The sequence below is a fragment of the Sprattus sprattus genome, assembly GCF_963457725.1.
Source record: "Sprattus sprattus genome assembly, chromosome: 14".
Lineage (NCBI taxonomy): Eukaryota > Metazoa > Chordata > Actinopteri > Clupeiformes > Clupeidae > Sprattus > Sprattus sprattus.
Genome location: NC_137912.1, coordinates 9044648 through 9059647, shown reverse-complemented (window position 1 = coordinate 9059647; position 15000 = coordinate 9044648). Strand labels below are relative to the sequence as shown.

The 15000-nt window shown below is 48.4% G+C and overlaps 1 protein-coding gene across 2 annotated transcripts in view; it reads right to left on the bottom strand.

The window, feature by feature from the left end:
* The window catches only part of pawr (PRKC, apoptosis, WT1, regulator), a 62011-nt gene that overhangs the window by 17310 nt on the left and 29701 nt on the right, over positions 1-15000 (bottom strand). For both annotated transcript variants that reach the window (XM_080851015.1, XM_080851014.1), the window contains exon 2: positions 4951-5079. In XM_080851015.1, coding sequence (XP_080707141.1) covers positions 4951-5079 — 129 coding nt within the window. The remainder of the gene's footprint in view (positions 1-4950; positions 5080-15000) is intronic.

The following is a 15000-nucleotide window of genomic DNA, read 5'->3' as shown; positions in this document are numbered from 1 at the left end:
ACTCCCAGACTCACTCATGTTCCCCTCTTCCCCTCTCTCTAGTTATAAAAGCATCGAATTGATGACTAATTCACAACTCGGTGGGGTACCTTACTTCATTCTGCACAGCAGTATTGGGGAACAGCTCATACTACCACCAAACATGGTATTGCAGTGGCTTCCCAGCCCTATGTAGTACATGTTTGTACTCTGTGATGGCTGCAGCCTCGTCTGAACGTGTTATGATGCCGTCTCGGATAATTAACTAAGAGTTTCGGTACACAAGGCTGACTGGGACACAGGTGCACTTCAAACAGTGAATTGCTGTCCATTTAGATATGACCATCTGTGTTTCTGTGCTTTGTTTGTGTGTGTGTGTGTGTGTGTGTGTGTGTGTGTGCTTATGTTCGTGTGTGCGTGCACAATTCTCCTCTGTGTAAATCAGGCCAATATTCTCTCGTCTAATAAACCACATGCACTTGTGCAAAGAGGAATTTACAGCTTGTTTGTGATCTGACAGGTGTTTGGATGTTGACAGCTCATTAAAAATTGAGGATTTCTGATGGAATAGTGCTAAGAAAAGAAAAGAAAAGATAAAATCAACAACAGAACTTCTCTAGCATTCTCTGATGGCTGTCGAGGTGCTCTGAATTCCAGATCTCTTCCGATTAATCCGATAAAGGTTGCAGTTCCGCCTCTGGCTCAGCTTTCATCCCGCTTACGAGAGGAAGAAGGACATTCCAAAAGGAAAAAGACCTCACACTAGGAGTTCACTGATGTGGGAGGCCTAACAGCAATGTCTCACAACCACACTGAATCACAGTTCGATTATGAAGTTGAATGAACTATGAATTAGTCTTGGGCTGGTGTGGGTCATTCACAGTTCTCCCACGTTGAGGTCAACGGAGGCCTGGTGTGAGAGGTTTTTTCTTTCCGCCTTCCTTCTTCTCTTGGTGAAACTGACAAATTACAGAGTGGTAGGGTCTGCAGTGGATGCATTAAAGGATTGGAGACAGCGGCGCGTAGGAGGAGGGCACAGAGTGGCTCGGAGCCAATTACTGCATCTAAAGTGAAAGGTGCGAATTAAAAAACAGCACAGCAGAACTGTTAGGAGCCACAAGGCACCGGTGCAATTCCTAAACTGAGAGCTGAGAGACAGTGAGTGTGTGTGTGTGTGTGTGCATGTGAGTTAAAGTGACAGAGTGACAAGAGAGAGAGAGAGAGAGACAAAGTGTGCAGCGAGCGAGTGAGACACAGAGTGTGTGCGCATGTGGGAGAAAAAACAGAAGAAGAGCGAGTGTGTGTGAGAGTGTGAGAGAAAGCGAGTGAGAGAGAGAGAGAGTGAGAGTGTGCCCGTGTGTTGGTGTGGGAGTGAGTGTGTGTTGTATGTGGTTGTGGGGGGCGTGGGGGTCGGGGGGTATTAAGGATGTAAGCACTATGCATTCTAAACTAGGCTTTGACATCAGAGGCAGAAACCACTGTGGAATGTTGTGGGTTGGGGTTCAGCCGTGCACGTAGCCGCAGTGTGAGGGAGCTTTTTCCATCTAGGGCCCGAGCGAGCGCACCGATGGAAAGGTAGAGCCTGATAACCAGAAGCAGATGCAGGGGCCCAGCTTGAGATGGGCTTCATTAAAGACAGACATGGAGGGAGGCAGGAAGGAAGGATGGAAGGATGGATGGCAGAAACAGATGAAAGGGGGAGGAAGTAGTTGGGCGAAGGGAAGAAGGGGGCGCCATCATGGGGTAGAATCTATACCACCCCAGTCATCACTTTGATGGGGCTGAATTTTATTCTGTGAACGCTTTAGGGCATAAAGAGTGCTGTGCATATGTGTGTGTGTGGCTGGGTGTGTGTGTGTGTGGGTGGGTGGGTGTGTGTGTGTGTGGGTGTGTGTGTAGGTGTGTGGGTGTGTGTGTGTAGGTGTGTGGGTGTGTGTGCATGTGTGTATATGTGTGTGTGTATATGTGTGTGTGTGTGTGGGGGGGGGGTGTGGGTGTGGGTGTGCGTGTGTTTGTGTGTGTGAGATATGCCTTAAGAGATATAGCACCTTGACGTCTGAAGGCGGCCCAGACTGCCCTGCTACGGCCTCAGCAATCACATCTCAAAGGCTCAGTCACTTCTCCCGTATCACAGCCCACAGTGACACTGCCAAGCACGACCCACTGACACCAGCCTGTGTGTGTGTGTGTGTGTGTGTGTGTGTGTCTGTGTGACCACCAGCCTCCGGAGAAAACGTCCCTTTATGAAAGGTTGTCAGTTAGGGTTAGGGTTTTTCTAGACAGGGCTAAAACCTTCCGATGGCAGGATTTTGAAGTGGGAGATAAGGCAGATCTAATATTAAAAGTGCTGTTGTGATCTCTGTCCAAACTCTGCCCTCGGTTTCGACTTTATGGGAACGCGCCGGGATTGAAGAGGAGATGTTTTTGCCAAGACCCCGAAGGACTGCATTCTTCTACCATTTTCATGAAAGACTTCTCTTTTCTATTTCCATTTCTAGGACTGAATCAAATCCTGAAGACATAATGGGCTGATAATGATGACTATGGCTTGACAAATTAAAACAAAGACTACGAAATGACACAACCCATTAGAAACCAGCACAGTCGCAAAGCCATTGGCTACACACCATAGACATCAGGCTATGATCTCCCTCTTCTGCATCATCTTCAAGTTCCTCTAAAAGTCTAAACTAGTAAGCCCTCCACTAAAACATTTGGAGAAGTGCTTGTTTTTCTCTTGCGTACTGTAGCACTGCATCTAGTTATCTGTGAGTCCATCCAACACCGGCGCGGAGACGTGCCCTGAGCTCCATGGAGGCCTGTGCATCGCGGCAGACACACACACACACTCACACACACACACACACACACACACACACACACACACACACAACACACACAACACACACAACACACACAACACACACACACACACACAGAGCAGAGGTTTGTCTGAGTGATGGATCCTCCAGGCTGGGAGCACACATTTTTGGGCTGTTCGCTCTCGCCACAGATGTTTGTCTGATGGTGAACGGTAAATCTTTGCCTGCCGCCCCCCCCCCCCCCCTCACTCTCCCACCTCCATCACCTCTACGGATGGTGAATGCTCTTTCCATCGTCTCCCGCTGTGGTCACAGCGATACTAGACTAAACTAACGAACATCATCCAAGCAAAGTCAATGGCAGCGTGGGCAGACATATATATATACGTGTGTGTGTGTGTGTGTGTGTGTGTGTGTGTGTGTGTGTGTGTGTGAGAACAATAAAAGACCTCCTAGTGTGTCAACAGCGCAGAGTCACATCTGCTTCATGTTACAGCCCACCAGTGAGGCTTGCGGCTAGATGCCCTTTTCACATTGAATGATCGATGCTTTACTTAATGGGAAAGCGTACTTCTCCGTCTCTCTCCTTCCCTCTAGCGTGCTCAGTGTATCCGTATTATATCTGTGTTTCTGTGTATGTGGCTGAAGAATTGCAATCAAGGCATTCATTACCGCCGATTATGTGGAAAATACAGAAGTTCAAACTGAGTCAAGTAATCCTGATCGTTCATCAAATGAAAGGATGTGAGGCCTGTAAACAGCTTTAAAGTTGCTGCCATTTGATGCACAACAGACGCCACGGCTCAAAATAAACAGAGCAGAGGAAGTCTGCAATGCAGTCCAGCGAAGAGGTTTACTTTTAACGGCTTCCCTTGAACATAAAACACTGAATCCCAGTTTTTAAAAAAAAAAACAGCAGTCTTTGTGTCTTCTGAGAGGCACAAGCTCCATAAATCAAATATATAACTCGCGTGGCGTTGTCATTTTCCATACTTGGGAGTATAACAGCGTTGATGCCACTGCATTTTCACACTAGTTGAACGCACCGCAATGATTCTCTCCAAAGGGGAAATGCAATACAAGAGGTAGCGCGTTTGTCGCCCCCGACGACGAGCCGCTCACTCAATCAAATGTGATTACATAGACCCTAATCACATCATCTCCTTTCTACTCACACGCCGCACGGACCGGGGGTCTTTGGGAACAAGTGGAATAAATTACTGTTCAAATTTCAAGTGCGGTTGTTATGTAATATACAGTGTTCTCATCTCAGCATATGAGAAAAGGGACACAGCAGCTGTGGGTATCTCTGAGCTACATATATGTATCTCTTGGCGACTTTTGCTCATGAAAACAAGGCCGTCTTCCACACGCGATGCTTGCATGGATACAGAGCACTTCTCCTGGTGGGCCTTTGATGCATCGGGAGCTGTCTGGAGGCTGCAGACTGATTGCAGGGTGGGCTCTGGAAAGGCTATGATCTCCACAAAACCACTGAAGCCTGCTTTAAATTCAACCCTAATAGATGTGGCACCTGGACTACATGGACATTGCAGTACAGCACTCGCTATGGTGGCCCAGTAGCACTCTCTCTAACTGTATATACATATGCAATACCGCTGGTTAAGTATAGAGGTAAGGTCAATGTGACTGAGTGGATGGTGAGATTCTTTGAGGTCAGACATTGTGTAAGCCTACAGAAAACTACAGTTTTCCAGATGTGGATTAACATTACATTTAGACAAGACATTACATTTTTTGAAACTAAGTAACTAACCGACCTCCACTACAACTTCTATTGAACTCAGGGCCACGGAATTAAACAGCCTCATCCTGTGCTGCCAGGCTTGCTTGGTGTTGTGTAAGATCACTCAAGTGATGTGTGTAAAAAGCCAGTGTTGTTTACCAGCCGGTCCCTGTGGTGATGTGACTCAGAGCAGTTCTCTGGCCAACAGTGCCTCTGCTAGGCAGAACAGAGGCAACATCACCACTGGAGAACTCACTCCCATCTGGGCTGAACTCGAGTCTTAACAACAAGCTGTCAAACTGGGCCAGCAGATGGATGGTTCTAGTCAAAGAGTTCCAGAATCTTCCCAGGGGGGGGTCCTCCTCCTACTCCTCCTCCTCCTCCTCAGAAACCCTGGCTTACCTGAGTTAGGTGAGCTGGTGGGTGCTCCGAGGACATTGTCTCGTTCTGGACCGTGTTCTGCTGCGTCAGCTCCTCGTCCTGCTTGCGGTCCTTCGGCACGCTGTCATCGTCGTCCAGCTCGTCCAGACTCTGCCAGAGAGAGAGAGAGAGAGAGAGAGAGAGAGAAACACACAAGTATAAGAACCAAAAAAATAATAATAACCTGATACTTCAAGTAACCTGTGAAGTGCTTTGGCCCGGAGGCCAAAATTGATAAGCTGTGCAAAGAGTGCTCAGTCAGATGAATCGCAAAGGCTTTCAGGACGATCAATAAGTTCCACTGTGTGGAACAGATAAACACGCCGATCACGATGATAACTCCAGTCGTTCGGAACACATGGTACTCCATGACCTGAAGATGAGGTCAATTTTGTGTGACACAGCAGAGTGTGGCTGAGAGGTTTGAATTTACATCGTCAGCCTTTTGAGTAAATTCTCTTCTGAGTTGTTAACTGAGCTGCAATGAAATGACAAAGAACAACCCTCCCACCCCCCCATCAATCAACATTAAAGAGGACTTTTGACAGTCCATTCCATGGTTACAGATGCTTTTCATTATAATATACTTGTTTGCTAGTGTCAATTGTTAGCATTAGCGTTCCTTCGGGGAGGACTGATGCAACCAAACCGTGACCTCGAGCAACATGAAACTGAGATCTTATTTGCCGTCCAAGTTCGTCTCGGGGGAAATTTTCAGGGACTGGCGAACTCTCCCAGCAAACACTGGGGGATTCCAAAGCATGGCAACAATGAGGACATTTCCAGATTGTTTTGGTTTATCTCTCGCAAACTTCCCCCGTATCAGCGTTTCTATCTCTGGCTTGTGCGTGTCGTGCTGTTCTCTGGTTGACGCCACGTCAGTGCTAGATTCAGCAGGCACACACAGAGGTGACGGGGAAGGGAAAAAAAATTGACTTTCCTTTGGGTACACGAAGCAGCCATTCCTGTTTCACACTGGGAGTGGAAGAAGGAGAAACAGGCACTGGATGGGTAAAAATAGCAGCGCGAGGCCGAGGAGGAATGCAAAAAGTTGCAAAGACTTTCCTGCCAGACGATTTATCAGCACCCCTGGGGATAAGCCAGACCCACACACACACACACACACACACCCCGACCTGAGCTCTCTAAAACTCACACCCCGTGAGACAAAACTCGAAAGTGCTCGGCTGCCAAGCTCACAGACACAAACACACAGTGACACACAGTGCATATTAAAACACAACTACAGACATGTGCTCAGTCATCCATCCCTACATTCGCTTGCTTGGATATTCCAAACTTCAGCTGACACAAGCGCAAGCACACACACAGGAAGACACATACGCACACACACACACACACACACACACACACACACACACACACACACACACACACACACACACACACACACACAGATGTGACTGCAGACTGACAGTGTGTTGCTAAGCTATCAAGCGCTCCCAGCGGGAGCATTATGCTCAGTCTGCAGCTTCCTGTTTGACCTCACAGAGGACCGGGGATGTTCGGGCCGCTCAGTCGTGCCAAACTCTGGTGACTCTGCCACAAGTGTCCCCTCCTGTCTGCACCCTTCTGCAGTAAACAGAGCCACACATGGGGAAGGCCAGCATGCTACTCAACCAGCCCTCAATGCCCAAGCTTTACGCCTGCAACAAATGGACACCTAATTAGTCGTTACAAGAAGCTCAACCTGCACTAATGTAGTCTGGTTCATAAGACGAATTGGAACACATGTGGTGGCGATCATCAGGTTTACTTTAGGAAGCCCCACCCCCCCCCCACTCTCACTATTTCACCTAAAATTGCCTCACATTTTTCACATTCCATATGCAGCAGGAGAGGGTGAACCGAGCCTTTTATGGACTTGTGTTATGGACGTGTGTGTGTGTGTGTGTGTGTGTTTGGAGAGCGGCCTGCATCCCTCTCCTCCTTCATCCATCTCTGGGCGGCTGGTCGGGGGCAGGGCGGGACGGCACGCACACTGACAAAAAGTAATGAAGACAGCCGTTTGAGAAATCCATATCTCCCACACACACACACACACACACACACACACACACACACACACACACACACACACCCACACACACACACACACACACACACACGCCTGTCATCTCCTCAACCTCCCCTCTCTTGGTCGGCTGCCAGTAAAAGGGCCCCTAGCCAATGGCAGTCTTTCTGCGCAACCAGATTAGATGGACACTGAGAAAAAGTGTGGGGTGAGGGGGGTGGGGGGGGGTTAGAGAGGGGGGCAGCTTAGAGAGACTTTAGATTTTTAGGGGCTAAAGTTTTTACTGTGACAGAAGCACCACAAGCAGGCTTATTTTTTTCTAAAATGAAAAAGTTCTAAACTATTCCAAAAAGGTTGAGAGCATTAGTAAACAAGTTCTTTTGCTGCTGGCTGCTTTTGCACTTTTGCAATCCCAGGCAGGAAACAGACCTCTGCTCCAACATGGCCAGACGACTAACAAGCTCAACACCCAGGAACCCAGACACCCGCATCGCCGTGGAGGCAGGGAGGGGAGCAGCGTGGGGTCGAACAAGGATACGGACTGTCTGGTAGCAGGCTTCTGACACATTCTTACACAGACGTGTGTGTAAATGGGTGTGTGGGTGTGTGTGTGGGGTATATGTGAGTGTCTGCGTGTGCGTGCGTGTGTGGGTGTGTGTGATCCACAGAGAAGCGGCTGACACTGACATTCCTTTGCTTTCCTGTTTACAAAAGCAAGAGGCCGGAAGGAGATGTGTTGGGAGAGGGATAGTGTGCAGAAATGTGTGTGTGTGTGTGTGTGTGTGTGTGTGTGTGTGTGTGTGTGTGTGTGTTCATAGGGGAGGTCAGAGAGGTTGTGTGAGAGGTCTTCACCTTGAGCATCTTCAAACAGAGAAGGCGGTGCAAACACACTCCTGCTGGAGAGGCCTCTCTAAGTTGCTCCATCTGGGGCCAGTTCTGCAGATTTGTAACAGGAATGCGTGCCTGTGTGTGTGTGTGTGTGTGTGGCTGGAAAGTCTTGCGGCCCCTCGGTGGAAAAACAAGCCGCTATTTGTCATGCTCCCTCTGCACCCCTGGCTGTCACTGCCTCTGTGCTCGACTCGTCAGGCCTGACGCACGTCTGCGAAAGAAGACGAACGACTCGCTCTCTTATCCGACCGCTACTATCGCTGCCATCTCTGTTGGTGGTTTCCCTGACGGCACAGAGTGTAATACAAGACGTGTTATTGCCTTGACAGCCAAGAGCAGATAGCAAATCTTACCAGGACGGGTAAAGTGAGCTGACGGATAAACTTGCCTCAGAACCAACGTTCAGTCACAAAGTACACAAGCGCCTACGGTAAGCTTTTACTTTCGTGGCAACTTAATTACGTGGGCAGCAACTGGCACAGACGATGGATTCGTATTTGCTACAAGTCAGAAGAGCTCAAAACGCCCTCGCAGGAACTGTCTGGATGTTATTCTATTTTTTTGTAATGGGCACTGAATTCTACCCAATGCATTTTAAGCCCACGTGGGTCCTGACACGATTTTATAACACTTGTTACACCTGCGATGAGGGGAACGGTTGGCATGTGCGACCTCGTTAGCGAGGCGGTTCGCTCACCTCCCCGTACCCCCCATCCACCCCCTGTCTGGTTAGTTTATTAATAATAAACAGCAGCCTCACTCTGCTCCGCTCCGCTCCTGCCGGCGGTGCCCGGCGGTGCCCGGGGGTGGACGTTAATGGCTCCGGCGCGTTAATCACTTGCAGCCTCACCACCGCCCCTCAACCCTCCCCCCGCCCCCCCCCCCCCCCGCCCCGAGAGTTCATTTAAATGAGGGATTATCAATCTGCGGCAACCCCAGGTGCCTCCAACACTGCCGATGCTGCTGCTGGCTTGTCCGTTAATCACCGCTGACACTCAACCTGCCCCTAGTCCCACCTGTCCGCCCATTTCACTGACCGACCGACAGGCCGGCAGAGCCCGGAGGCTATTGACCTCAGCCGCCAAAGGAAGAGACGAAGGCCAACGCAGCTCCTTGCCCAGACTGTTCTCCTATGCAGGGAGCACCCGAGGCTGCCAAGTCAAGGTGATTTCCTCAGCTTCTGGACGCAGCGCTGGGGGTCACGGTGGCCATGTGCTTTTCACCAAACAGGGAATGTGAAAGCTGCTCTATTATGACGGTGAACCTTCTTGATATGACCTAGATGTTATCAGATGTTACGGGCCACATACATACACACAGTACATTCAGAAAGAGGTCAAGTCAGTGAGCCAGGAAGGAGGTGAACTGTTTCTGCATAACCCCTCACACACACACACACACACACACACACACACACACAGACACACACTCAAAAAAAGATCACACACTCCGACCCACACCCCAAGCCTTGTAAGATCTTATATACCTTAAATCAAGGGGCTTTGGACACTTCAAACATAAGTAGGCATTTTCACCATAAAGGCACATTTAGTATGAAGGGGACACACAAACACACACACACCCACACACACACACACACACAAACACACACACACACACACATCCCCACACAGTGTGAGTAGCTCCTCGTGTAGCAGACTGTGGCTGGAGGGAAGTGTTTCTGGCAAGCACACCTCCACCATAAAGCATCCTCCACCTAGTCTCCAAAGCCCCCACTGTCTGGATTTACTGCCTGTCTCTGCCTGTCCCGCTCTCTCTCCCTCTCTCTCCATCTCCCTCACCCTCTCTCTCCCTCTCCATCTCTCCCTCTCCCTGACTGAATTATCTGTTATTCTTTCATTTCTCTGCACAGCACACATTCCTCTGGAAAGCGAGGAAGAAGAGAACTCTGGGAAAGCGGTTGCCGGGGCTCGGCCCCCTCGTTGCCGTGTGCAGGGACCTGGGTGGTTCAAAGACTGCCGGGCCTCTTCGGCTCCAGGCTTCCTGAGCTGATGCGGGGAGAGTTTAAATCAGCATTTATGGCCAGGGTTTATGGCGCTCAGTCGACCCCCAGAGTCTTTGCTTGAAATGAGCCCTTGATACGCGGGTGGGACATCAGCAGGCATTAAGGCCTGTCAGAGGCGGAGGAGCAAGTCTCTTCTGCGTTCCGCCGCGGAAGTACATCATTTTAATAATCAACCCCTCAAGAACCGCACTCTGCCGTTGCGGGAGTAGTGATGGATTAGACCACACAAACTCTGCTCATGTTGGGCCAGCAGAATGGACTGTTCCTATCCAGGTACTGTGTGTTTTGCTGTGAGGATTAAGATGTCTCAGTTGTACTGATATGCATCATTACACCAATGAGACTGCATGTGGTAAATGAGGTGTGGACTATCATTTAGGAAAAGTCCTATTTGAAGCAACCTATCAGCTAAAGCCATATGTAGTGACAAAGAGGGGTTTAGATTGTTTATTAATCCTATGAGGGAAATAAGGACTCTGTGTTCATTGCCAATGGATAGGTCAAATGCACACAAACAAACACACACACACACACACACACACACACACACACACACACACACTGAGAGCAATGGGCAGCCACTCCAGCCTCAGCGCCCAGGGAGCATTTTTTTTCCAGGGGATTGAACCGGCAACAAAACCTTTGGTCCCAAGTCCCACTCATATGGACCAGTGCTGCATCACCACCCGTATAAGCAGAAAGGCATACAAATCCACGCATCACAAGATGCATCAGCCAGGGGGATACTAGCAAATGGACACTCAACTCTCCTTGTCCCTCGCTACAGAGGTTACCTATGATTTGATTTTCATTTGATCTGATCCGCTGAGAGGGCCTGGCATGAGGCTTTGGTGGCGAGTAGCCACAAGGGAAGGATGGTATTAAGAGCTTCAAGTCCTTTGCCTAAAATGGTAGCGTACATTCCACCATGAAAATACTTTCCCAAAAGAAATGCAAAAAAAAAAAACAGCATTCTTATAACCCTGCAACTAACTCAGGAGAATCAAATGCAGCTCTCCAAATTCCTCACCATAGCTCTTTTGCCAAATCCTTTCAGCGCACACTGTTTTTTTCCCCCCAGAAACCCTTGCTCTTGTGAGTTGTTCCCAGTATATTTCTCCAAGCTAATGAATAGAGTAGCTCACTCAATAAGGGGGAGACAGTGAAGGATGAAGAGATGGCGGGCCAGGAAGGGGGGGGAATAAGAGAGGCAGAAACAGAGAAAGAGAAGAAGCGGAAAATCATTTCGAAGGAAGTAAGCGATTTTCTAAATAACCCAAAAGAATGCCAACTGAATTTGAAGACTGAAAGAATACATCCTTTCAAGAAGCCTGTAGTGTGAAATCTTATGCACGCATGAAATTCAGCGATCACACGTTAGCACTGTGTCATTTTCTAGTCAATTGGAGAAAATGACTGATTACATGGTTTTTGTTTGCAAAATCCTTGTGAAAACAGAGAGGATGGACATTAACCAGACTTGGATGGGATGGGAATGGATTTCTAGGAATGGAGAACGCATTATGTTATGACGAACGACCGGAGTTCCTTCCCTCTCTCTCAGTGCCACTTCAGTCTTTGCGCGACTAGGCATGTTGAGGGGGTGACAGACAGCACTTACGCTGTTTGTTATAGTGAAAGTGAAAGTCCTCTCTATGGCAGAGGTGGTGTAGACACACACACTCTGAAATGAACCTCCGCATTTAACCCATCCAGGGAAGTGACACACACACACACACACACACACACACACACACACACACACACACACACACACACACACACACACACACACACAGTGAAGTGAAGTAACACTAACCCGGAGCAGTCGGCTGCCATTGGCGGCGCCCGGGGAGCAGTGATCGGGGTTAGGTGCCTTGCTCAAGGGCACTTCAGCCGTGGATGTGGGCATGGGAGAGCAGCGGTCTACAACAGTTGGTTCAGTTTCCTCCCTCTTCCACAGTGCCTTTCAGCAGCCATGACGCTTCTGCATCCACACAGCGAGCAGAGACAGGCATGAGTGAAGACACATTTGGGGCTCATAGTGCATCCATGTTTAGGGTCATGTCTCACCCAGGCCTCAGAATTAAGACCCAGAGGGAATATAAGGTCATTTGGATCATTCTAGAACGTACAGAAGTGTATGGGAAGCAGGAGGGCCCAGTCCCCACAGACAGATATGACTTTTTAATGTGCTGGTTTAACTGGGTAAGGTCTCATTTACAAGCAACCGTTTGTCACACAAGATGAGGGTTTGACTAGTTGAAGACCTACAATTACCTTCTCTTTTAGTAATCTAAAAAGACGCATTCATCCAAAGCAATTTAGAGGATTGAACAATTATACATGAATGTGTTCTCACTGGGTATTGAACCATTAACCTAAGTGATGTTACTACCTTGGCTCCACCAGCTGAGGTACAGCAACACCTGGACTGAGAGCATCATAATGCCTCAAAAAAGTAAAAGAGGCGTTTTTAAACTTAACATTCAGACAAATTTTGCTAATTTTATATTTGTTTTTCTCTGCTTTTAAGGCCACCTTTGTAATTATAATTTTAAAAGATGTGTGTATTTCTTTTATATATATTTTATATATATTGCATTTCAAGGTGCATTTCATTTTCTAAGTTCCAGGTGTGCATATTTCAGGGAGTTTGTTCTAGAACACTCCATGATTGACAGCGGGCCTCTCCTCGGAGCAGGTTGGAAGATAAACGGAGCTCCATTAGGAAGTCTTGTGTTTGTCATCCTTTGTGTTTGACCAGGGAGGAGAGAGAGCTTGGACTGCAAACAGACCTGTGCCCAGTTCACCCCTGCTGACAGACATGCTCGAGACAAACGCTCAGTCTACCTCTTTCATAGTGAAGGAGCAGGACCTTCCAGAACCGCAGCTCTCAGTTGTCTTGGCATCAAAAGAACAAATAAATATTAAATGTCTTTGAAAGTAAAAAAAAAAAAGTGTGTTTTGCTATTTAATAGAATTTTTAATGTTTGTTGCTATTAGAGTATAACACAAGGACAAGGGGTTTTCAGTGCAGCCAGGTGCAACCATTTCAATAACTACTTCAAGTTGAGGGAAGGACATTTTTAATGGACTGATTTCAGTGAAGTCCTTCAACAGCACCCCTCCCATTTCTATTTATTCCATAAACTACTGTTCCAAGTCCTTCATATAAAAGGCTGAACCTTTGAAAACCACACAGGAGCAAAGGCAAGAAAAACAGAACAGGGAAGGAACATGTGGGGCTTTTTTTTTTATCCTTGTACTACACCCTGTATCAATCTGAAGGATTCCAGTTACCCTTGATAGGTGGTCAGAAAACACAGCCAACTCTGCAAGTGTTGGCAAACAACACCTCAACGTATGCAGCCAGAGTCACTTAACCTCTGTCTATGGTGTGGGCCAATGAAGCGCCACTCCGCCAGCGCAGGCAAGTTATCTGTGAGACAAGAGCGAGAGCCAGCCTTCAGCCAAATCCATTTACCAGCTGCTCTCCTTCCTACCACAGAGGGAAATGGCCCTGTAACCTTAACTAAAGAGCGAGGGAGGGAGAGGGACAGACAAAAAGAGAGAGAGAGAGAGAGAGAGAGAGAGAGAGAGAAAGAGAGCTATATACACAGAGGGAGAGAGAAAGAGAGAGAGGTACATACAAAGAGAGAGAGAGAGAGACAGACAGAAAGAGAGAGAGAGAGAGAGAGACAGAAAGAGAGAGAGAAAGAGAGCTATATACACAGAGGGAGAGAGAAAGAGAGAGAGGTACATACAAAGAGAGAGAGAGAGACAGACAAAAAGAGAGAGAGAGAGAGAGACAGAAAGAGAGAGAGAAAGAGAGCTATATACACAGAGGGAGAGAGAAAGAGAGAGAGGTACATACAAAGACAGAGAGAGAGAGACAGACAGAAAGAGAGAGAGAGAGAAAGAGAGCTTTATACAAAGAGAGAGAAAAAGAGAGAGCGACAGAGAGAGTCTCAGGAAAAGGAGAGAGGGGAAGAGAGTCCATCACATGAGAATGGACTGGGCGCGCGTGGTGAGGAGGCTGTAAAAGCACTCTGGAGCAGCAGTGGAGAGCGTCCAGCTTGGTAATGAATACTATCCTTGCAGAGCCCGCGCTAATGATACGCTGTCGGGGGAGACTGAGTGCTCCAGCAGCGGGGGGCCCAACCAGTGTTGTGTCTGCCCTCTTAATCTAGTTTGTGCCTCAGCGCTGGGAGCCACACTTCCCCTCCACTCCATTCCTCCTTACGTCAGTACCGCACCACTCACACTGAAACCCACTCCCGCACAGCATATTAGCGTTATAGACCTGTACGCTTGAACACAGCACAGTACCGCACCACTCACACTGAAACCCACTCCCTCAGCACTGGAAGCCACACTTCCCCTCCACTCCATTCCTCCTTACGTCAGTACCGCACCTAAGAGCATATTAGAGTTATAGACCTTTACGCTTGAACACAGCATCCCCCGTTTTCATTACACACTCCATTCCTCCTTACGTCAGTACCGCACCTTAGAGCATATTAGCGTTATAGACCTGTACGCTTGAACACAGCATCCCCCTTTTTCATTACACAGTCCATTCCTCCTTACGTCAGTACCGCACCGCTCACACTGAAACCCACTCCCGCACAGCATATTAGCGTTATAGACCTGTGCGCTTGAACACAGCACAGTACCGCACCGCTCACACTGAAACCCACTCCCGCACAGCATATTAGCGTTATAGACCTGCACGCTTGAACACAGCATCCCCCGTTTTCATTACACAGTCCATTCCTCCTTACGTCAGTACCGCACCGCTCACACTGAAACCCACTCCCGCACAGCATATTAGCGTTATAGACCTGTACGCTTGAACACAGCACAGTACCGCACCGCTCACACTGAAACCCACTCCCGCACAGCATATTAGCGTTATAGACCTGTACGCTTGAACACAGCACAGTACCGCACCGCTCACACTGAAACCCACTCCCGCACAGCATATTAGCGTTATAGACCTGTACGCTTGAACACAGCACAGTACCGCACCGCTCACACTGAAACCCACTCCCGCACAGCATATTAGCGTTATAGACCT